General features: G+C 48.1%; 1 protein-coding gene across 2 annotated transcripts in view; it reads right to left on the bottom strand.

Moving 5' to 3' along the window:
* PRPF6 (pre-mRNA processing factor 6) overlaps positions 1–22,820 on the bottom strand; it is a 43,838-nt gene extending 21,018 nt beyond the window's left edge. For both annotated transcript variants that reach the window (XM_036085495.2, XM_036085496.2), the window contains exons 1-9: positions 22,604–22,820; positions 20,791–20,959; positions 19,611–19,729; positions 15,203–15,281; positions 14,344–14,520; positions 13,953–14,108; positions 6,583–6,677; positions 6,069–6,225; positions 4,864–5,026 (exon numbers count right to left, since the gene is read on the bottom strand). In XM_036085495.2, coding sequence (XP_035941388.1) covers positions 4,864–5,026; positions 6,069–6,225; positions 6,583–6,677; positions 13,953–14,108; positions 14,344–14,520; positions 15,203–15,281; positions 19,611–19,729; positions 20,791–20,959; positions 22,604–22,674 — 1,186 coding nt within the window. In that variant the 5' untranslated portion in view covers positions 22,675–22,820. The remainder of the gene's footprint in view (positions 1–4,863; positions 5,027–6,068; positions 6,226–6,582; positions 6,678–13,952; positions 14,109–14,343; positions 14,521–15,202; positions 15,282–19,610; positions 19,730–20,790; positions 20,960–22,603) is intronic.
* Between the last annotated feature and the right edge of the window lie 795 nt (positions 22,821–23,615).

Raw genomic sequence — 23,615 nt, 5'->3', positions numbered from 1 at the left:
AGCAGGACGCTCATGTCCCAAAGAATGCTGCTGCCAGCAGGGTCAGAAGACCTCTCCCTCGGGGGCAGGCCAGGATCATACACCTGCCCCTTATACGGGGCCTCTCAAGTCTGGGGCAGACGCAACCAAGACCAAGGTGGAGCATCCTGAATCACAAGCAAGGCTGAGCCACAGGGGACGACTGAAGGTGGCACAGGGGGCTGTGCGTGGTCTCTGCTCCCATTCAGTCTTGAAAATCAACGTTATAAAACAAAGCCGGGCAACCACAAAAAGAAAATCACCTTCGCATGAAGGGCTCGGCCAGGCAGGTTGTGGGTGAGTGTGCAGAAGTCAAGGGAAAAGAAAACAGAAGCGGCCCTGGGACACATGTCTCTCCAGGCCGGCGTGCATCAGAGGGCTGGCTGGGCGTGAGCTCCTTCCTGGCCCCTGAGCCACACTGTGTGGTGACATCATGATCACGGCAGCCGAGCCTCACGGGCTCTGGAGCAGGTGGGCTCCTTTGGTGGCCCACAGGCAGCCAGCACACGGAGGGACATCAGGGAAGGGGGACAGACTCCCAGAAAAAGCTACCAGTTTGTGCAGTCAAGAAACTTCCAAACCTTTGTTTAAGCAACAGAGCCCTTTCTTCATATGCAATTTACCAAAAAGCCCCCAAAAGAAGGCAGATAAACACAGAGCTCTGCAGTGTGAGTATTAGAAGAGAGCGAGGCCAGGGCCCTAGTCAGCCCCTGGCAGGGGTGGGCTGACAGAGAACAGCACAGCTTGGGTCACCAGCAGGAAGCCAGAGCACCTCTAAGGCAGATCCCAAAGGAGTTCTTGTTTCTCAGAAACACAAAGGCCAAGTGTGTGGAAAACAGACCTAATATTTAACAGTGCAGAATCTGCAGACCCACAAAGTTTCTCGCATGGAATCAGGGCACAGACTGGGGCCACCTAGGACACCTGGAGGAAGCCAGGATGCGACATGCTGAGCCTCCCTCATCGGCAGAAGCAGTTGGCAGGCCTCAGGGGGCGCACGGCCCCCACCTGCTCCATGGGGCTGTGTACACAGAGCAGGATCACACAGGGCATTCGGGGTTCACAGAATCCCTCCCAAGGGTGACCTGATGATGCCACTGAGCCCACCACTGAGCCGAGTCCCTTCCCAGAGAACCATTCCCTTGTCAGCCCCTGGACTAGGCCGATATCCTGGACCCAGTCCATCTGGAGGGGCAGGGATTGGCTCTCACTGTTGGATGTGCCTTCCCTGCCTACAGAACTCTGCCAGCACCACCGTCCACAGAGCTGGATGCCAGCACCACACACCCATCATGTGTTCAAGAAACTTACCTCACAGCAAAAGACATGCAGCAAAGGGGTCAGGCCATGGGATACCCTGGCCTTACCACACCCCCACCTTTCGGAGCCAAGGCCTGGCAGAACAGTAGGACACTACGGAGCATTCGGAACACTGGCTGGGAGAAACACCCCAAAGCAACAGGCCTTGACCTTATAGGATGCAAAAAGAAAAAAACAAACAAACAAACAAACTACAGTGGTGGTTCTCACATAGCCAAAACACATAGGTCTAGAAAAAGGAGTGACATCCAAGCGACTGAAGGTCCCACTGGGAGAGCCTGGTTCCCACCTCAACCTGTGAGCTCTGCTGTCAGGAGTCTCCGCCCAAGGGAAGACGGGCCCACCAAGGCGCATGACCACGGCTGCCCCACACTGAGCGCCGGTGCAAGCACGCATCTCTCCGCCTTCTGACGCCAGTGCACCAGCCCTGGCTGCAGAGACGAGCCCTGACGTCCAAGGTGAGACTGAGCCGCCACAGTGTCCTGGGGGACAAGAGCCCAGAGTCCTAAGGACTGGCTCAGTATTCCCATTTCCAGAGTTAGCTCATGGGAGTACAGCAGCCCAAGAAAGCAAGACCACCGAGGCTTTAGCCCCTTCAGAAATAACAGTTTGAGTCACCGGTCCAGGTAAAGAACCCTGACCAGGTAAGGTGCTAGCAGCCCAGTAACCAGCCAGAGAAACAAGGACACAGAACTACACCCATTCTCCTGCTGCTTCTGCAGATGCATGTTGACTACTCTGCCTCTGCCTTCCTTCTCCCTATTACACTGGGTATCAGTGGAAGTGAACTTCATAATTCAACCTCTAGCACACAGAACTTCCAGGTGGGACTGAAGTCATTAACTTCAGGGTCCACTAACTTCACCCAGAGATGGGTATGACACCAAGGAACCTGTGTCTCCACTTTTTGGGAGACAGTGGGAACTCCTCCACTGGCGTCCCATCAGCAATCCAGACAAATAAAGCCAAAGCCAACTGCTGCCAGCCGGTCCAGCTCCTACCAAGGGTCTTCCCAGAGACAGCGACCATGCTGTAAGGCTACCTTGCGAGGCTACACCCAGCCGGTGTACAAGGGGCAGCCCAGATGGGAAAAGACCAGACTGAACTAGATACACCTGCCAGGAGAGGATGGGCTCACACAGAGGCCAACATGACCTCCAGCTCTGGCCCTGCAGGGAGGACACTCCAGTGCTATCCCTGTGCTCACGGTGACCCAACAGTGACAGCCACTAGAAGCTGCTGTGCTTTATGCACCACAATATAGGGCTTCAGGGCAAGGTAACCTCACTTTTATAGGACTGTATTAATTACAGAGTAACATAGAGCTTCATACCTATCATGGTGAGCTGAACTGACAGGAAGCAGCCAATGGCCCAGCCACAGGCCCACATGTGCCCTTACAGACAAGGACACCACAGCTCAGAGGTCAAGTATCACACTCAAGGTCACTCGGCCTCTTCAGGTGTCAGACTAGCATTCCAAGCTCAACACAAAGGACTAAGATGTCAGCTGCATCGAGCTAAGACCCAGAGCTCACATGCCAGCGACTAAGGGCTGGCAGGGGGTCCTAAGTCACTGATGGAAGTAGCTGTCATCTTGATTTTCACCAAGAACTAAACTGAAGCGGCACCTGAAAAAAGAATGCTGTTTTTGGAAGTAGTCTAAGGACGGGGGCAGGCCAGGACTAAGACCAGGGAGCAGGGGCAGAGGCCGGCTGGGGGACTCAGTGTTCTTTCTACCTTAGCACAGCTCTCTGAGAGAAGCAGAGCCAGGACAGCCATTGCCCTAGAGATCCAGGACGTCCTGGAAAAGCCATCACTCAACACTGCCCTGCAGGCCCCACCTCCATGCCCCACTCCTCTCTCCAAATCTGAAGCCAGCTGGAAATGAACCCAGGTAATCTGGTGGTGAAAAAGGAGTGGCCACAAAGACATTCTGACCATTCATCACGAGATTGTGGCAGGCGAGATTCAGGAGAGCTTTCCCAAATAAATAATGCTAATTACCCAGAGTTTAATGTGTTTGTCATTAAAGAACTATTTTTCTGGCTGAAAAAAGATAAGTTGATTTTTTTTTTAAGATTTTATTTATTCATCTATTCGAGAGAGAGAGAGAGAGAGAGAGAGAGAGAGAGAGAGAGGAGAGGGGGAGAGGGGAGAAGGGCAGAGGGGGAGGGAGAGGGAAAATGAATCTGAAGCACACTCCCGCTGAGTGCAGAACCCCACGCAAGGCAGGGCTGGATCCCACCACCACGAGATCATGACCTGAGCCAAAACCAAGAGTTGGACGCCCAACCGACTGAGCCCCCCAGGCGCCCCAAGATAAGCTGATTCCTATAAACCAAGACAGGTTCTAACTTTCTGTTCCTGGCCTCATTTTAAGAGAGTGGCTCTGAGTATTTAATGGGTAGTAAAACAGGAAACCAGACCCAAGAGACGAAAACACACTTGAATGCACACAAGCACACACAGTCATGGTCACACACAAGGGGGACTCCGCCTGGCCTCTATCAAACACAGAAACTGTATGTGGTAACACTCGCATGGCCTGATGTCACACACCTCTAACATTTTACTCAAACACACATCTTAAAAACAAGAGTTGTAAACCTCACTGAAAACTGCCCTCAATCCCACAAAATATACTTTATTTGACCCGCACTACAAGTTCAAGTAGAATACGCCATCTGCACAGGTTTACTCCACATCAACCCTCTGACTCGCATCTGCTATGGAACAAAGATCGAAAGCACAGTTGTGGGGGAGGGAGAAATGCTGCTCTTTATACCAACTCCACAATAATGACAAAGCACTACAAAAGCTCCATCTCGGCAGTGAATCCTGGATGGAAGTGGCTTCCCCGGCATGCAAACCATGCACTGACAGGAGCTGATGGCACACGCCACCTTGCTTGGAGCACCAGGTGAGAAGATGAGGTGCTGTCACGTGACCTTGCACGGGCTTCACGAGATGGGAGGGGCTCAATTAATGCACAGCTCTGCTGTGACCACCCAGTTGGTTCAGCCTTAAAACCAAATGACATGCTGCTAGCTGCCACAGCATCAGGCTCCTCATGGTGGAAAAGACCAACACCCTGAGACCTGCTTTGGACTGGCTTGGCCTGCCCTTCAAATACACCCCCACATCGAGCCCTAAGCAGCAGGTTCCGAGTGAGTACTGTTCTCATCTTACAGATGAGGAAAACCTGGGCTGCAGAGTGACTGCTCACTTCACTCAAGGGCACACAACAGGAAAAGGCAGGAGTGGGATCTAAACCCGAGTGCCTACCCAAAATGGAAACTGCCTCCCAGTCCCAGACAGTCCAGGAGCAGAGACAACCCAGCCCAGAAAAAGGCCCCAAAATGTTACCCATTCCTTAGCCAGTACCACCAAAAAACTGAGCAAAGCAGCAAAAAGTCTGCTCTCCAAGAGCCTGGGCACCAGGAACAGAAAAGACAGCTCCTCCTTCAGGTGGACCACGGCCCCAGATGCACCTGCTGGTGACGGCATTCCCAGGGAGGCTCACCTTTCCGGAGAACCCGCTTCTTGGCACGAATGTCTGTTTCCAGCTCTGCTGCTCTGATGTAAATCCTAACAGACTGTGGGAGGTGACGGACAGCTTGGGCTACCACAGCTTTGGCTGTGTCCCCAGGCTGCAACCTGGCTGCTTCTAGCCAGACATCTTCACTCTGTGGGGCAAAACAAAAGAATAGGAAGTGTACATGCAGACTGGAATCTGAGATGGAGCCTCAGGAACAGGAAGGGCTGGGCTCACCAGACCTATGGCCCCAGGCTTTACAATCAAACAAAAATCCATCAGCTTGGCCTCAAGTACCCCTGCACCAGAGACCCCTGTAATGTCACTGCTTGGGAACGTGGCTACAGCACCTCTGTGTCCCCAAGTCGGGGAGACACACAACAGCACCATGAGAGAAGAACAGTCTGCCCTTCAGGGTGACAGGTCAACCGAGAGACGAAACGGAGACCTTTCAGCAGCTGGCTGTGCGACAGCCTGAGTTCTCCTTTATGCCTGAGGTCCTGGCGTAAGTATTCAGAGAGGGTATCTTTCATTGCCAAGGGCACCCTAGTCTGCACAATAGAGAGCAACCTTTACAGGTTCTCATAGGACTTTTTAAAACTTGTCTAGGGCGCCTGGGTGGCTCAGTTGGTTGGGCAACTGCCTTCGGCTCAGGTCATGATCCCGGAGTCCCGGGATCGAGTCCCGCATCGGGCTCCCTGCTCGGCGGGGAGTCTGCTTCTCCCTCTGACCCTACCCCCGTCATGCTCTCTCTCTCTCATTCTCTCTCTCAAATAAATAAATAAATAAAATCTTAAAAAAAAAAAAAAAACTTGTCTAGTCACTCTACCTCCCAAAAAAGTGCTGGAACAGTCTCCTAAGAGTTACGTTAATTTTTATGTTTCTTACATTAGGTGGGGTGGAAAAGCTGACCAATTTAGCTTTCTTGTTAAGGTTATCCTGCCATTAAACTAATCGTAGGTGGGCCTTCACTCTACGTGAAAATAAGCAGGAAAAGCCTTTCCCCACTTTTTCCCCTCTTCCCTCTTGCCTGTTCTACTGTCTGCAGTTTCAACACCAAAAGGCAGGTAGGTTAGTCTACCTCGAGTTCACATCGCACGGGACACGACCCTCCTGCCTACGACAGACACCCAGGCTCCCCCTGGGGCTGGCATCGTACAGCCTTCCAGGAAAATGCCCAACTCGGGCCTTACCTTGGGGCACATCTCTGTCCCCTTCATGATAAGGTTTCGTGCTACCTGCAGCTTCCCGGTGACTTCTTCCAGGCGGGCTGACGCAATCCAGGCTGGAGGGTGATGAGGGTTAGTCTCCCGAACAGACTTGAGGAGCAGCCGTGCCTTCTTGATGTCACTGTGAGGGCGAGCAAGCACACGGTCAGCCGCCACACTGCGGAGGACGTGCCCAGCCCCAGAGCGCAGGCACCCACGTAGCGACTGTCAAATCTGATGTCCCAGGCGATGTAAGCAGCAGTGTAGGACACTGTTAGCAAGGTGCTTTCTAGCTCAGCATGCACATAGACTTGGAATATTATTCATAACACATTTAATATCCACAATGAACAGAGATAAGTAGAAAATCAACCTACTTCACCGTGTATTTCTTAGAATAACCACATTCTATTTTGGCTGCATGTTTTTCAAATAAAATCCAAAATATTCTAGGCAACCTGAGTCCCACCCCACCCTACCAGCTCCACAGAGCACTCACTTGATATCCCCTCCATGGGTTGGGATCATGGAGTTTAAATCCGTCAGATAACCTTTGGGGTCAACTACCGTCTGTCCACTCACCGAGTCAGACACCTGCAAGACAGGCCAAGCCAAGTGGATTGCAGAGAGTCAAAGACGCCCAAAACCAAGTACCCAGAGGCCCCCGGAACCCCTCCCGTGATCCTGACCACCAGTGGACATGGAAACTGTAAAAGTAGGAAAACCTGAACTCAAACAACAGTTTGTGATGATCACAAACGAATTTCACATCTATAAAACAAAGATAAATACATAAAAAAGAAATCATAAAAGCCCCAGGAAAAAAAACTTAACTAAACATAAAATAAGTTTTAAAAATGAGTGAAACCTAGAAATCAAAGTAAAAGATTATTCCAGTTAACTTTCTTTAAATATGCAAATAGCAGTTCATTATACCATTCTCTCCAGCTGTGAGTCTTAAAATCACCATGATAAACAATAACAAAAAAACCCCAAATGAAACATGGGCAGAGGGTCCTAGGGAATACAGCAAGACAAGAAAAGGAGAAAAGTGGCACAGACTGGGATGGAAAAGATAAAGTTCTGTCTGTAGGTGACTGTCTACGTAGAAAATCCAAAGAATCAACATAAAAACAATTTTAGCAAGATTGTAGGATACAAGGTTGACATACAAAAGTCAATCATGTTCTTATATACCAACAACGAACAAAAGGGATCTGAAATTAAAAACACAGTATCGGGGCGCCTGGGTGGCTCAGATGGTTGGGCGTCTGCCTTCGGCTCAGGTCATGGTCCCAGGGTCCTGGGATCGAGCCCCACATCAGGCTCCTGGCTCAGCAGGGAGCCTGCTTCTCCCTCTCCCTCTGCCCCTCCCCCTGCTCATGTTCTCTCTCTGTCTGTGTCTCAAATGAATAAATAAAATCTTCAAAAAAAAAAAAAAACCACACAGTATCATTTACGTTAGCACTAAAAATGTGAAATACTTATGTATTAATCTAACAAATACATACACGATCTCTATGAGGAGATCTACAAAACTCTGATGAAAGAAATCAAAGAACTAGATGAATGGAGAGACAGTCCATGTTCCTGGATAGGAAGACATAACATCATTAAGACGTCCGTTCTTCCCATCTTCATCTGCAGAGTCCTTGCAATCCCAGTCAAAATCCAGCAAGCTATTTTTGTGGATATTGACAAATTGATTCTAACGCTTATGTAGAAAATCAAAGATCCACAGTAGCCGACACAACACTGAAGCAGAAGAACAAAGTCAGAGGGCTGATACTACCCGACTTTTAAGACTTACTGCAAAGTCACAGTAATCAAGACAGTGTGTAATGTTGAAAAATTAGACAAGTACCTCAGTGGAACAGAATAGAGCCCAGGGGCGCCTGGCTGGCTCAGTTGCTAGAGCATGTGACACCTGAACTAAGAGTCGTGAGTTCAAGCCCCATGTTGGGCACAGAACTTACTTTGGTGGGGGGAGGGAGGGGGAACAGAGCCCAGAAATGCAGTCAACTGGTCTTTGACAAAGGAGCAGAGGAACATAATGGAGCAAGAACAGTCTCTTCCACAAATGGTGCTGACCCACTGGACATCCACATGCAGAAAAACAAAACCAGACACAGACCTTACACCCTTTGGTGATGACTTTTTAGATACAACACCAAAGGCACAATCCACAACAGAAAGAAAACTAGACTTCATTAAATTAAAAAATTTCTGTCTGTGAAAGACACCGTCAAGGAAATAAAAAGACAAGCCACAGACTGGGAGTGAAAGCTTGAAAAGGCCTATCTGATAAAAGACTTACATCCAAAACATACAAAGAACTATCAAAACTCAACAATAAGAAAACAATCCAACTAAAAAATGGGTCAGGGCGTCTGGGTGGCTCAGTCGGTTAAGCGTCTGCCTCAGCTCAGGTCATGATCTCAGGGTCCTGGGATCAAGTCTGGTGTCAGGCTCCTTGCTCAGCAGGGAGTCTGCTTCTCCCTCTCCCCTCCCCACTGCTTGTGTGCGCTCCCTGACAAATAAATAGAATCTTTAAAAAAAAAAAAAAGGGTCAAAGACCCTAAGAGACACCTCACCAAAGAAGATATACAGATGACAAATGAGCATATGAAAAGATGCTCTACATCATATGTCACCAGAGAAATGCAAATGAAAACAACAGTGAGAAACTACTACACACCTCTTAGAATGGGCAAAATCCAGAACACTGACACCAAAGGCTGGTGAGGGTGCGGAGCAACAGGAACTCTCACTGGTTGCTGGTGGGAATGCAAACTGGCGCAGTCACTTTGGAAGACAGTTTGGTGGTTTCTTACCAAGCTAAACACACTTTTCCATACAATCCTGCAATCACATTCCTTGATATTTACCCAAAGGAGTCGAAAACTTCCATCTAAACACACACAAAAAAACACCGCACACAGATGTTTGTAGCAGCTCTATTCATAATAGCCAAAACTTGGAAGCAACCAAGATGTCCTTCGTAAGTGATGGGAGATAAATAAACCGCAGTAGATCCAGAAAATGGAGCAATATTCAGTGATAAAAGAAATGAGCTGTCGGGGTGCCTGGGTGGCTCGGTCTCTTAAGCGTCTGCCTGCGGCTCAGGTCATCTCAAGGTGCTGGGATCGAGCCCCGCATCAGGCCCCCTGCTCAGCGAGTCTGCTTCTCCCTCTCCCTCTCCCCCTCTCCCCACTCATGCATGCGCTTTCTCTCTCTCTGAAATAAATAAAATCTTTAAAAAAAAAAAAAAAAAGAAATGAGCTATCAAGCCATGAAAAAACATACAGGAGTACACCTGAAATTAATGTAACATTGTGTGTCAACTATACTTCAATTAAAAAAAATTTTTTTAAGGAAACAGCCATCAAGCATGCAAAAAGATGCCAAATCTTACTAAAATTAAGGCTAATGTGAATTTAAAAAAAAAAAAAAAAAAAGGACATGGAGGAACCTTAAATGTATATCACTAAGCGAGAGAAGCCAATCTGAGAAAGCTACACATGGTATGGGTCCAACTACGTGACGTTGTGGAAAAAGCAGAACTATGGAGACAGTAAAAGATCAGTGGTTGCCAGGGGTTGGGGGGTGAGGAGGGGTGAGCAGGCAGAGCACAGAGCGTTCTCAGGGCAGTGAGACTATTCTGTGTGATACTGTAGCTTATCCTTGAACAGCACTGGTTGAACTACACGGGTCCACACGGATCTTTTTCAATACAATATAGTACTGTAGATATATTCTCCCTTATGATTTTCTTAATAACATTTTCTTTTCTTGAGCTTATGTTATTCTAAGGGTACAGTATGTGATAGATATAACATATGAAATGTGTTCGTCAACTGCTGATGATATCAATAAGGCTTCCAGTCAACAACAGGCTTTAGCAGTTAAGTTTTTGGGGAGTAAAAAGTTATATGCAGATTTCCAGTTGAGCAGGAAGTCAATGCCCCAACCCCTGCACTATTCAAGAGTCGACTACATAATAGTGGATGCATGTCATTACACATTTGTCCAAATCCATAAAATGCACAGCACCAAGAATAAATCCTAACATAAACGATGGATTTGGGTGACGATATGTAAATGTAGGTTCATCAATTTTAATAAATGGCCCACTCCATGGTGGATGTTGGTAACAGAAGAGATTGTGCATGTGCAGGGACAGAGGCTGTAGGGGAAATCTCTGTCCTTTCGTCTCAACTTTGCTGTGAATCTAAAACTGATCTTAAAAAAAAAAAAAAAAGGGCGCCTGGGTGGCTCAGTCGTTAAGCGTCCGCCTTCGGCTCAGGTCATGATCCCAGGGTCCTGGGATCGAGCCCCACATCGGGCTCCCTGCTCGGCGGGAAGCCCGCTTCTCCCTCTCCCACTCCCCCTGCTTGTGTTCCCTCTCTCGCTATCTCTCTCTCTGTCAAATAAATAAATAAAATCTTTTTAAAAATAAATAAATAAATAAATAAATAAATAAATAGATAAATAAATAAAAAGGGCAGCTCCTCCCCAGTGCTGCCACAGAGGTGACAGCCATCTCTTGTTCTGCATCAAGGCTGCCCTCGACCTCTGGTGAAGCCCAAGAGCATCAAAACGTGGACCAAAAAGTTCATCTGGCACCAGTCAGACCAGTATGTCAAAATTAAGTGCCACTGGTGGAAACCCAGAGGCACTGACAGGGTGCACACAGATTCAAGGGCCAGATCCTGACGCCCAGCAATGGTTACAGCAGCAACAAGACAACGCACATGCTGCCCAGGGGCTCTGGAAGTTCCTAGTCCACAATGTCAAGGAGCCTGAGGGGCTGAGTGCAACAAATCCACTGTGCAGAGACTGCTCACAATTTCTCCTCCAAGAACCGCAGAGCCACTGTGGAAAGAGCAGCCCAGCTGGCCCTCAGAGTCACCAATCTCGATGCCAGGCTGCGCAGCAAAGAAAATGAAAAGACAGCTTATGTGCATGTTTTATTTGTGAATAAAACCGTAAAACTATCAAAAAAAAAAATAGATAAAGGACTTGAGTAGACATCTCTCCAAGGAAAAGACACAAGAAGACATTTCTCCGCATGAAAAGACACTCAAAAACACTAATCAGGGAAACATGAAGGAGAACCACAATGAGATACTACTTCACACCCATCACAATGGCTATTTCCAAAATATCAGAAAACAACAGCTGTTGTCCAGGATATGGAGGAACCGAAACCCTCACGCAGCACTGCTCTGCTGGAAATCTAGAATGGTGCACTGCTGTGGCAAACAGTATGGAGGCTCCTCAAAACATTAAACCCAGAATCACCATATGATCCACAATTCCACTTCTGGGTTTATACCCAGAATAACTGGAAGCAGGGCCTCAAACAGCTATCCGCACACCGACGTCCACGGCAGCAGTATGCACAACGGCCCAAAGGTGGAAGCTACCCAAGTGCCTGTTGACAGACTAGTAGACAAAATGGGATCTGTCCATTCATACAATGGAGTATTTTTCAGCTTTAAAAAGAAAGGAAATATGGACACACACAACTACAACGTGGATGAGCCTTGGGAATGTTATGCTAAGTGAAACAAGCCAGGCCCAGAAGGACAAATACCGTATGGATCCAGTCACAGGAGGAACCTACAGCTGTCACATTCATAAAGACAGAACAGAAGTTAACAGGGTCTGGGGTGGGAAATGGGAATGGGAGGTTCATGGGGACAGAGCTTCAGTTTGGGAAGATGAAAAAGTTCCAGAGACCAGCGGAGGCAATAGCCGTACAATAGTATGAATGCCCTTAATGTTGCACTTAAAAATTGTTATAATGGTAGCTTTTATCATACATATTTTACCCCAAAAAAGTTACCATATAAAGTTTTTTTAAAGAAGTTATTTCTGGGACCCCTGGGTGGCTCAGTCGTTGAGCATCTGCCTTCGGCTCAGGTCATGATCCCAGGGTCCTGGGATCGAGCCCCGTATCGGGCTCCCTGCTCAGCGGGAAGCCTGCTTCTCCCTCTCCCACTCCCCCTGCTTGTGTTCCCTCTCTTGCTGTGTCTCTCTCTGACAAATAAATAAATAAAATCTTAAAAAAAAAAAAAAAAAAGGAGGGAAATGGGCAGAGCAAATGACAAAAGAAGCTTGTCACAGAAAAACTGACAAAGACTGACTAACACACAGGGAAAGATGCTCGACCTCACCACTAATAAAACCAAAAACTAAACCAAGGCTTGCTTATTAGGGGCGGCGGGGGGGTGGGGGGTCCTGCCCTCAAATCAGTGATGACGACAGAGGTGATGCCCTCAACCCTGTGCCCACAGACTCTGAAATGCCACATGCTGGAGAGACAATTTAGTATTTAAGTGAAAAAAAATCCACTAATTCCACTTTAAAGATACTATAAAAATGTTTAAATGATAGAATCACAAGAGGTTCACCAAAACGTGGTTTGTCATAGCAAAAAAAGTAAAAACCCAAAAAGTCCCTCAATTAAAGATTAAATCACGATACCCATAAACAGTGAACTACTCTCCAATTTATAAAGTACACAGCCAGGAACATAAAAAGGTGCAATTTTTTAAATTTACAAGCTACTGATTTTTATTATAAAATATTTGCTCACCATAAAAAATTCAAGTACAGTAAAAGCTCAATTAAAATTTACAAGTTTCCTACTGCATCGAACACCACACTATCTTTCCACTTCCAATTACATGTGAAATTTTTCCTTAAAATAATTTAACATGAAGCTCCCACTCCACACCCCTATTTCATGCCCTGGTGGTGTGAGAGCGTAGCCCTGGAAATCTCGTAAGTATGTGCAAACACATCTGCGTGTGCACAGGACTGTTATACACACAACTCCGCCGCTGGCGGTCAAGCACACCAGCACTCTTCTTCCCAGTTTGTGTGTTCTTGTGACTTTGCAGTGTTTTCTACTACCCACAAGTTTTTAATTCGTATGTAATCAAATTTGAAAGTCTTTTTCTTCATGGTTTCTCGTGTGCATGTCATAATTAGAAACGGTTTTCTAGAGCACTGAACAATTCACTCAAGTGCAGGGGGAAAATATGCGCACTTAACGGTTTTTTACTGAAGTGTAATTAACATACAATGTGTAAGAGGTGTATAACAATGATTTGACAACTTCATACATTACTCAGCGTTGACCACAATAAATGCGGTCACCGTACAACATTACATTACTGACCATATTCCCTACGCTGTCCTTCTCCTCTCCATGACGTTTTATAACCAGAGGTTTGTACCTCTTAACCCCCTTTAATTCACCCATCCGCCACTTCCCTCTAGCAACCACCAATCTGTTCTCTGTGTTTAAGAGTCTGGTTTTTGGTTGGTGTGTTTGTTCACTTGTTTTGTTTTTTAAAGTCCACACATAAATCAAATCATATGGTATTATCTCTCTGACTTATTTCACTTAGCATAATACCTTCTGGGCCTACCCATATTGTTGTAAATGACAAGATCTCATTCTTTTGTATGGCTGAGTGATGTACACATGCACTTAATTTCTATGGAAGGATGAAACTTCAGCAACAGCATGCAGCTTGTCGTTAAGTGCCTTTGTTCAGCCTGCCTGCCAGGCCACCCTCTGTCACCTGCAACAGTCCTCAGCCCCCTAAGAGGGAGCAGGAGTGCCATACGGGCGCACTGCACCTGTGCATGCCCCATAGGAAGATGCACAGACCAGCCTGCGTGCAGGGTCCTGCCACTCTTGACGATGGGACAGGAAATACATCATCACAGGTCTGCTTATCTTGTGATAAAGCACTCTGAAAGATGAACTTTCCACTGACATAGATTAGTTTTATAATCAGAAAACAATTTTCTCAATCTGTAGAAAAATGTTGCATGACACAGACTCACCTGGCTCAGCCTCATGTCCATCAGCGTGTTCCTTGCTTGTCCTATCTTCCTCATGTCCAGTTCACCTGTGCCAGGTGTCATCAATCCAGGTGTCATTCCACCTGGGTATGGAGTGTTCAGCCCGCCTGGATAGGGTGTGTTAAGACCTCCAAATTGCTGGGGGCAGGGGCGGGGCGGGAGGACAGAAAACACTGGATTGCATTTTCATGCAGAAGAATCCTATCAAGTCTGACATCTTTCCATTGTAGCCTGATAGACATGCAACCCTCCAGACTCACCACAGCCCAGCTTCTGAACTACAGAAGCACTTACTCTAACACCACCCACGGCTCCCACTCCGGGTCTACCCAAGCAGCCTAAAGACCTATTCGCCTTCTTTTCTGATGCTCACAGTTTGCCGGGGATCCACTGAAGTATGGTTCTCCCCAGTCTGTAGATGTTTGGCAAAGAAACTGTCAGGAACAGGAGTCAGCTTCTCATAGCGTGGGTGCCGCTGACGTTTGTTTCTGGCATCGCCAACCTCAGGGATGCTCAGCCACTCTTCTTCGGTGACTTCTGCCAACTTCCTCTGGGAACATTTGGCCCCCCAAAAACATTTATTATTCTCTGGCAAAATTTCATATGCACAAGAATAACTATGCTCTCCCTGACCCCTAACCCCCAAATCATCATGGTTTAGAAAGAATTTTGATGCAGAAATTATCTACTTCACTTAGAAAATTCAATTTGTTGGATCTGCTCTACTTCACTCAAATGTAAACTGCTCTGTCAAAGCCCAGAAGACACAGGGTGGAGAACTTTATGTACAAATAGAGTTAAAGTTACTAAGAAAATAAGCTCGGGGCGCCTGGGTGGCTCAGTTGTTAAGCGTCTGCCTTTGGCTCGGGTCATGATCCCAGGGTCCTGGGATCGAGCCCCACATCGGGCTCCCTGCTCCGCAGGAAGCCTGCTTCTCCCTCTCCCACTCCCCCTGCTTGTGTTCCCTCTCTGGCTGTCTTTCTCTCTGTCAAATAAATAAAACCTTTAAAAAAAAAAAAAATTTAGAAAATAAGCTCATATGTCCATTTTTTTCAGTGGAGGGAGAAGGGACTTTTTTGCACACATACACATAAAATTAAACACACTAAAGCAGGGACCTTCCTCTACCATCTGAATTTAATAAAGAGCAAAAAAGCAAAGTTAGTAATGTCTCATCAATTCTACCCAATTCTCTGCTGAGTAGGTTAGGTGCATGCTATCCATCCACTTACTTTGAGATCTGAGAACTGCTGTTGGATTTTGGGGCGTTCCATTCGGTATTTCTCAATTTCTTCTTTCTCCCTTTGCTCCCTAGGAAGTAAAATGTGTGCATGCATTAGAAATACTGGAAACCGGGGCGCCTGGGTGGCTCAGTTGGTTAAGCGACTGCCTTCGGCTCAGGTCATGATCCTGGAGTCCCTGGATCGAGTCCCGCATCGGGCTCCCTGCTCGGCAGGGAGCCTGCTTCTCCCTCTGACCCTCCCCCCTCTCGTGTGCTCTCTCTCTCTCATTCTCTCTGTCTCAAATAAATAAATAAAATCTTTAAAAAAAAAAAAAAAAAAGAAATACTGGAAACCCATTCTGAAACAAAGTCATTTTATTATACTTAATTAAATCACCAGAAGCATAATTCCACACACCCATTAGCTAAATCAAAGGGCGCAATGAATACATCCACAAATATACCGACTCAATGATTTACCAAATGAAAATAAGCAGAAACTCACTAAAATAAAAACAAGTTGTCTTACTCTGATACAAATACTTGTATTTGAACATGAGTGTATTTACAGCTTTAAACTTCTACAAAATTCCAAAGGTAGGGCCAACCTACGAAGACTCAAGAAAGCTGACCCCCTGTCCCAGTTGCCCTTCTGACTCTCTGCCTGTCACTGTCTCCCTCCCTTTGAAGCCGCCGGTGCACCTGTCAAGACAGCTCTCTGCTCCACATGCCAGAACTCATGGGCTGTCTTATCACCCATGCAGCTGGTCTTCAGGGATGGACAGCTACTGGGTTCTGGTGATTGAGGACCAGGTCTAGGCACTCGGAAGAAATCTGTGGGTTACTGTGACAAAGCATCAACCAAGTTAAGCAAACCAGAGTTAATGTGACCCACATAGCTAACACTTCCTAACATTGAGATTTACATTCTCTTCCATAGGTTAAAGGAAAATATCAGGAATGTGAATGTATTAGGACAAATGATGTGCTTGGAAAAGACAAACACCGCTCCAGGAGCTGGAGAAAGTCAGTCCTGTGGCTTCTGATGCGAAGCAACACGCACGTATCAGATTTTCTGGTCAAACACGTTTTACCTGATTTGAATGCAGCCTCAGGATCCAACTTCCACTCCACAGGAAATACTGCGAGCAGAACAAGTTAAAGGACACCTGAGGAGATAGGCAGCCGTTCCATAGCTTGGGCCCTTCTACAAAACAACTGATCTCTTCAAAAAGCCAATATCACCAAGAGGTGAAAAAGGCAGGGGAGGAGGGTAGACTTAGGAGACATGATACGTGGAGTGATTCTGATTGTGTCCTGGTTTGAAAAAAAGCAGTTCTACTCTATTCTGAAGACGAGCAGGAGAATATGGATGTGGACTGGCTCTCAGGTCATCTTTGGGTTAGAGCTTTGGGGTTCATGCTGCTGATGCAACAAAGGGGCTGTCAGTGCAGAGCGTAAACTGACCCTGATACAACCCAGCAAGACCACCAGCAGATGTGGAAGAAACAAATGTGCAAGCTGTGACCCAGGGCTCAGACTCCACGAGGGCATCGATATTTGCTGCATTGTTCTTTCTACTGGTTTGTATCCTGAAAAGTATTCCTAACAAAATTTTAAAAAGCCAACCATTTTTCTAAAGCCACTTAGTAAGGGACGCCTGGGAGGCTCAGTCGGTTAAGTGTCTGCCTTCAGCTCTTCGGCCTTCAGTGCAGGTCATGATCCCAGGTCCTAGGATCGAGTCCTGTGTCGGGCTCCTTGCTCAGCAGGTAGTCTGTTTCTCCCTCTCCCACTCCCCCTGCTTGTGCTCTGTCTCTGTCTCTCTCTGACAAATAAATAAATAAAATCTTTAAAAAATAATAATAATAAAAACACACTTAATGAGAGGACTTTCTACATGTATCCATGTCACTCCGTTTTTTTTTTAAATAAATTCCAGAAGACTGAAATCAAACCTTCCTTAATGTGCAAAACCACGTATACTTAATTACTATATATATATAAATTCATGCACACCGATTTAATAACAAGTATTAAAAAAAAAAAAAACCCTGAACAACTGGATTTCACTTTTCTAAAATTAAAAACACTACATACATTATGGGAAGTCACAGAATTGCATGAATGAGCAATAGAAAGAGGAAAGTGAACCAAAATGTTAACTATCACTTTCCAGACTTAGGAATGTTATCCTCTTACCTATATTTCGTCTCACTGTCTTGATATGCTTTAATGATAATGTATTCTTTCAGTAGTAAAAAATTTTAAGTTTCTTATTTGTAACTTCATTTCATTTTTAAAATTTATTTATAAATATTAAAAGACTTACAAAGCTATATAATTTATTATGGTTTATTTTTATTTTTATTTTTATTTTTATTATTTTTTTTTTTTTAAAGATCTTGTTTATTTATTTGACAGAGAGAGACACAGTGAGAGAGGGAACACAAGCGGGGGGAGTGGGAGAGGGAGAAGCAGGCTTCCCGCGGAGCAGGGAGCCCGATGTGGGGCTCGATCCCAGGACCCTGGGATCATGACCTGAGCCGAAGGCAGACGCTTAACGACTGAGCCACCCAGGCGCCACCTAATTTATTATGGTTTAAAAGATTATGTGCTCACTTTGCTTAAATTTCCCTAGAAACAAGGACAGGGAATTCAGAAAGTTGCCATATCAAATGGTACACTGAGATAACATCAATAAACAAATTTGTTAGACCTCGAGGCACCTGGGTGGCTCAGTCCGTTAAGCATCTATCTGCCTTTGGCTCAGGTCATGATCTCGGGGTCCTGGGATTGAGCCCCACGTTGGGCTCCCTGCTCGAAGGGGAGTCTGCTTCTCCCTCTCCCTCTGCCCCTTGTTCACATGCTCTCTCGCTCAAATAAATAAATTCTTTAAAAAAAAATTTGCTAGACCAAAGTTGAGTGCAAGACACCCACCTGAGAGCCCCCACAGACAAAACACAAGAGCCTTGCTGAGTAGTCTTCTCTCAAACAGGCCCCCCAAGGACAGAGCGCACATGCTCCCTCCAGACTCACTACAGTCTGTCCCCATCAGCCCAGCCCAACACCCCACATTCGTGTCCCAACACACATGTGTGGAAGGAGATTCTCAAGACACAACCCCTGCCTATGAGGATTTACATGTTCATTTGTCACCTTCAGTTAACTTTCAAATTACTTAATATACATTAATCAACATCACCACACCCATTTCAAAGACAGTAATCCTAACTCGAGGTCAGAATAATCCCCCCGGGGGCGCCTGGGTGGCTCAGTCGGTGAAGCGTCTGCCTTCCGCTCAGGTCATGATCTCAGGGTCCTGGGATCAAGCCCTGCGTCTGGCTCCCCACTTGGCAGGGAGTCTGCTTCTCCGTCTCCCACTCCCCCTGCTTGTGTTCCCTCTCTCGCTGTCTCTCTCTGTCAAATAAATAAATAAAAATCTTAAAAAAAAAAAAAGAATAATCCCCCAAATTCCATTGCTTTCTGGAAAGCCAAAGACATCTTAAGCTCTCCACTCCAGTCCCCAGACCCTAAGACTACTCTCCAACTGCCTGGTGTTTATCCAAGTGTGGCTGCCATAAACCAAGACCCAGGTGGCCTCAGAGCTGAGCAGACCCATGTACTATACTTGCAACTTCTGTTCAAAACAAAACTCTCTTTTAAAGTTGGATAAATACAGGGGTGCCTCGCTGACTCATCAGGGAATGTGTGGCTCTTGATCTCGGGGTTGTGAGTTTGGGCCCCACAGGTGTAGAGATTACTTAAAAATAAGATCTTTATAAATAAATAAATAGATAGGGGTACCTGGGTGGCTCAGTCAGTTAAGCGTCTGACTCTTGATCTCAGCTCAGGTCTTGATCTCAGGGTTGTGAGTTTGAGCCCCACATTGGGCTCCATGCTGGGTGTGGAGCCCACTTAAAAAAATAAAATAAGATAAAAGAGGGGCACCTGGGTGGCTCAGGTCATGATCTCAGGGTCCTGGGATCAAGCCCCGTGTTGGGCTCCCTGCTCAGTAGGGAGTCTGCTTCTCCCTCTCTCTCTGCCCCGCCCTCCCCACTTGTGCTTGCTCTCTCTCTCATGTTCTCGGTTTCTCACTCTCAAGTAAATAAATAAAATCTTTTTTTAAAAAAATTAAGTAAATAGGGGGCGTCTGGGTGGCTCAGTTGGTTAAGCATCTGCCTTCGGCTCAGGTCATGATCCCAGGGTCCTGGGATCGAGCCCCATGTCAGGCTCCCAGTTCAGCGGAGAGTCTGCTTCTCCCTCTCCCTCTACCTCTCCCCCTGCTTGTGCTCTCTGTTTCTCTCACTCTCTCTGTCTCTCTCTCTCTCAAATGAATAAATTTTAAAAAATTAAATAAAATAATAGAGAAATAAATAAAGTTGGGTAATTACAGTGTAAAGAGCAATAATTTATTTTACCTTCTTTCTTTTCTTCTTTCATCCATCCTTTTATCCAGAGCTGCATAAATAGCATCTGCTTCCTCATCATCCTTTTCATAGGGCCCACTTGAGAAGAGGCTCCCAGCATAGCCATTAAACTAAGCACAAAACAATACAGAAGGTCAACTTTTCCTACAACACAATTCCCTCAAGCAGAAACAGAGAACACTTCTAGTTATAAAATGCTTGCTGAACAATTTTTTTCAATCAGGCAACCCCAAAATGAGGGAAAACAAAATAGCTCACCAGTACGCTTCAGATGTGTCACTGGGGGGTTGGGGGGGGGCGCGAGGGGCACCTGGGTGGCTCAGTTGGTTGAGTGTCTGACTCTTGATTTTGGCCTCAGGTCATGATCTCAGGGTCGTGAGACGGAGCCCCAGATTGGGCTCCGGGCTCAGGATCAGCAGGGAGTCTGCTTGAGATTCTCTCTCCCTCTCCCTCTGCCCCTCCCCACCGCGCGCGCGCGCGCGTGCACGCGCTCTCTCTCTCTCTCTAAAACAATAAAAATAAATCTTAAAAAAAAAAGGTGTCATGGGCATGAAAGATGGAGGAGCTACCCCAACGGGAAGACACTAAGAGATAAACTAAGTGCAATGCGGGGTCCTGGCTCATAAACAGGACACCAGTGAAAAACTGGTGGAATTCAAGTGAGACCTACAGAGCAGCTAACAGGGCTGCGTCAGTAACTGTACTAAGGTCGTAAGATGGGGAGAAGCTTGTGAAGGGTATGCAGGAATTGTCCGTACTAGTTTTGCAAGTTCCCCGGAAGTTTAAAATCATTTCAGAATTGAAATTTCAAAAATCTTTTTCCTCTGAGCAAAAATTCTGTCGGAACACATCTGAAGAAAACTTCAATTGACCAAATACTAATTAAGTAAGAGAGTATGCACTGAGATAAAATAAATCACGGTATCATCACCAATTCCACTTAGAATTTTCATCAAGGACCAGCCGAGACAAAACCCCAGTGCAAGTACATCTCTCCTGAAGAGACAACAAAATGTACATTTCTTTCTATGATTCCCTGCTCCCCCCTCACACTGTGCTAAAGACACCCCATAAGCAGGCTGAAATAGTAGACGTGCCCGCCTCCCTGAGCGCTGGCTTAAGAAGCTGGTCAGCCCTCCTGGAGACTGGCTGGGGGTGCACCACAAGTCACCTCATCATAGTTGGTGTCATTCAGATCCTCGTCATCATCATCCGCAGCCTGGCTTTTCTTCATTTGGTCCCCGACGGTCCTCTTGCCTGGGGGCGCATGGCGGTCATCCACAGGATCATTTGCATCGCGGGCGGGCCCAATGTCTGACCGGGTGGTAAAGCCAGTGGCACTGCAGGAGACCCCAAGACACCCGTTTACCTGGGTGACCTTGGTCCTTTGTTCTTCCCTCCACAGTCCTCACTTAATAACACCTCTTTTTCTAACATCTCTGAGAAACTGCAGAAGATCCAGGGAGCAACAAGCGAGGCGCGCTGCACTCTCAAACATGACTAGTCTGTTCTCTTCAGGTGAGAAACCTTCTGACCTACCCTGAGGAGGTTACCACCCCATACTCTCCTTGAGAGATTCACCAGAGCATCAGACCTCCCTCCTCCCAACTCCCAGCCTCCCATTCTAACAACCTGCTGATCATGTCCCCCAGCACACATCCAACCAGGCCCTCAAACCCAACTTGACTCAATCAGAATTCCTTTTCTGTGCTCATCCTGCAGCGGCCCTGGGTTGTCTCAGCCGATGACTGCAGGGCCACCCCAAGTACCACAGCAGGCTCTACACCGTCAGCGCTCCCTTCTTCTCCACCCTACCGGTCATCAAGTTCTACTGAGTCCACCTCTGAGATCGTCCTCCCCCAACCTTGACGCCCATCACAGCTGGGAGCCTGTTGGCCACCCTGCCTCTAGCCTTCCTGTTGCTTCCACCCAGCTCTGACCACGGCACTCCGAAGCCTGTCTCTCCTACAGCTCTGGCCCCTCTGACCCCACTCACCCGACACTCCATTCACACAGACTCCCTGAGGGTCCCTCATCTTCCTCCCTGCCGGTCTTTTTTTCTTACCTACCCGACACACAAAATGTCAGTTTCTCCTCTAACCCTACCACATTTCTACATCCCTAAATGCAGCTCTTCTATCAAATGGGGCTCAAATGCTACCATTCCACAGAGCATTCCTGATCGCTGCCACCCCAGACTTCTCCATGTTTCTCTTTATGCACTTAATAATGCAAATCTCTCACCTCTTCTAGTAAACCGCAGGTCTTCGGAAGACGGTATCCCTAAGTAAGACTGTACTCCCCACAGATGCTAACACCACACCCCCACAAGGAAACCCAATACCTGTTCCAAACAAATGAGTGACCAGACAGACAGAATGACGATGACTGCTCATTTATTCGACAATTTATGGTAGTCATCTGTGCGCCAGGCACGGGAGACCCGGTCCCTGCCAGGGCTGAGCGTTTCTACACGCCGAGCATGACGACCAACAGCACAGGGCAAGGATCACTCACGCTTCAGACGGGGGTGGGGGTCTGCCCGGCTTGGGGAGAGCAGCCACGGAGTTCCCACCACAGCTCGAGGAGTCACCCACTCCGCATCTCAGAGACCAAACACGGGCTCGCGGCCAACGCACGGCTAAAGCCCGAGTCTCACATGTCGGGAGCCAGCAGCACTGGTACTCGGCGCTGTCCGAGCCCCAAAGCGCTCCCCCGCCAACGAGCAGTACGCCAAGCCCAGTAATGCCTTCCAGACAGTGTGGCCACAGACCCTAGTTTGTCCTCCTCGTCTTCCCCGTCGCCAGCCGCAAGATGCCCGCATCCCACGGCCTCCCCGAGACAAGTGCGGGTAGCGACGACCGCCTGGCCCGGGCCCGCCCCCCGCCCCTGCCCCAAGCGCGCGCGGCCCGCTCTGCCCGCAGGGCCCCGGGGCCCGCGCCGCCCGCTCCCGCCCCCCGAGCGCGGTTCGCCCCAGGCCTCACCCCCGGCCCAGCCCCGGCACGTAGCCCAGCGGCGCGGGCATGCCCAAGAACGGCTTCTTCTTCTTGTTCATGGCGCCGGTGATGACTAGGGGCCGGGAAGGGACGGGACGGAAGCCGCGGCCGGCCGAAGGCAAAAAATACCACTGACGACCCCGGCTCCTCAGCGGGAAGAGCAGGCGGGACCTGCGTCACCCGCGCCCCGGAAGCAGAGCTCGCGGGCTGCACGAAGCCCCGCCCACCCTGCCTTCCCCGGGCGGAAGTTCCTGAAAAGCGACTTCCGGTTGCGGTTGTGGCGAGGGGATCTGATAGGCGCATGCGCGGGAGCGCCTGGCCGTGGCGAGGCGTGCTGGCGGCCCTGCTGGAGACGTGCGGGAGCGACATCATCCTGGAGAAACCCTGCAGGATCTCAAAACTGAGCGTGGGGCATCTTTTACTTACTGCGTGCTTTCGACGCATTTCCGAGGAGACCCGCCTGTACGAGCGGGAGCCATGGGCCCCCTCCCTCTCTGAGTCAGCCCAGCCGCCAAGGACCCCTCAGAATCAGGCCCAGCCATTCCCCTCTCCCTTCAGAGTTGTCTTGGCCACGGGGCAGGCCGTAACACATCTGAGCGGAGCCGCACACCCGTCTGGTGTGCGGTGTGTGTGTCGTGATTGGGGGCACACCTGCCTGCGCGTGCCCGGTGTGCAGGCTCGAGCTCTCAGCGCTCAGATTCCGGAGCCGCAGTTCAGGCACCGGTCCCCGTACGGGCTCCGCCGCCCCCCAGCCACCCCCACCATACCCTGAACGTGGCAGTGAGGGTGGAGGCTAATTGGCGAAAATAAGTAAATGCAGGAGATATGCCAGGAACAGTTCGGTATGTGACATACGTGGCCACGGCACGTGGGTGAATTCTGTGCAAATCTCTACCTGAGTGTGTCGTGGGCTTGGGTACTAGTCGGATGACCTGGCGCACACACATGACTACTCTGCGTACACTTCTGGATCTCTGTGTGTTCCGCTGCTCCTTCTACT

This window comes from Halichoerus grypus, chromosome 10, assembly GCF_964656455.1.
Source record: "Halichoerus grypus chromosome 10, mHalGry1.hap1.1, whole genome shotgun sequence".
Lineage (NCBI taxonomy): Eukaryota > Metazoa > Chordata > Mammalia > Carnivora > Phocidae > Halichoerus > Halichoerus grypus.
This window is presented reverse-complemented; position numbering and strand designations above follow the sequence as displayed.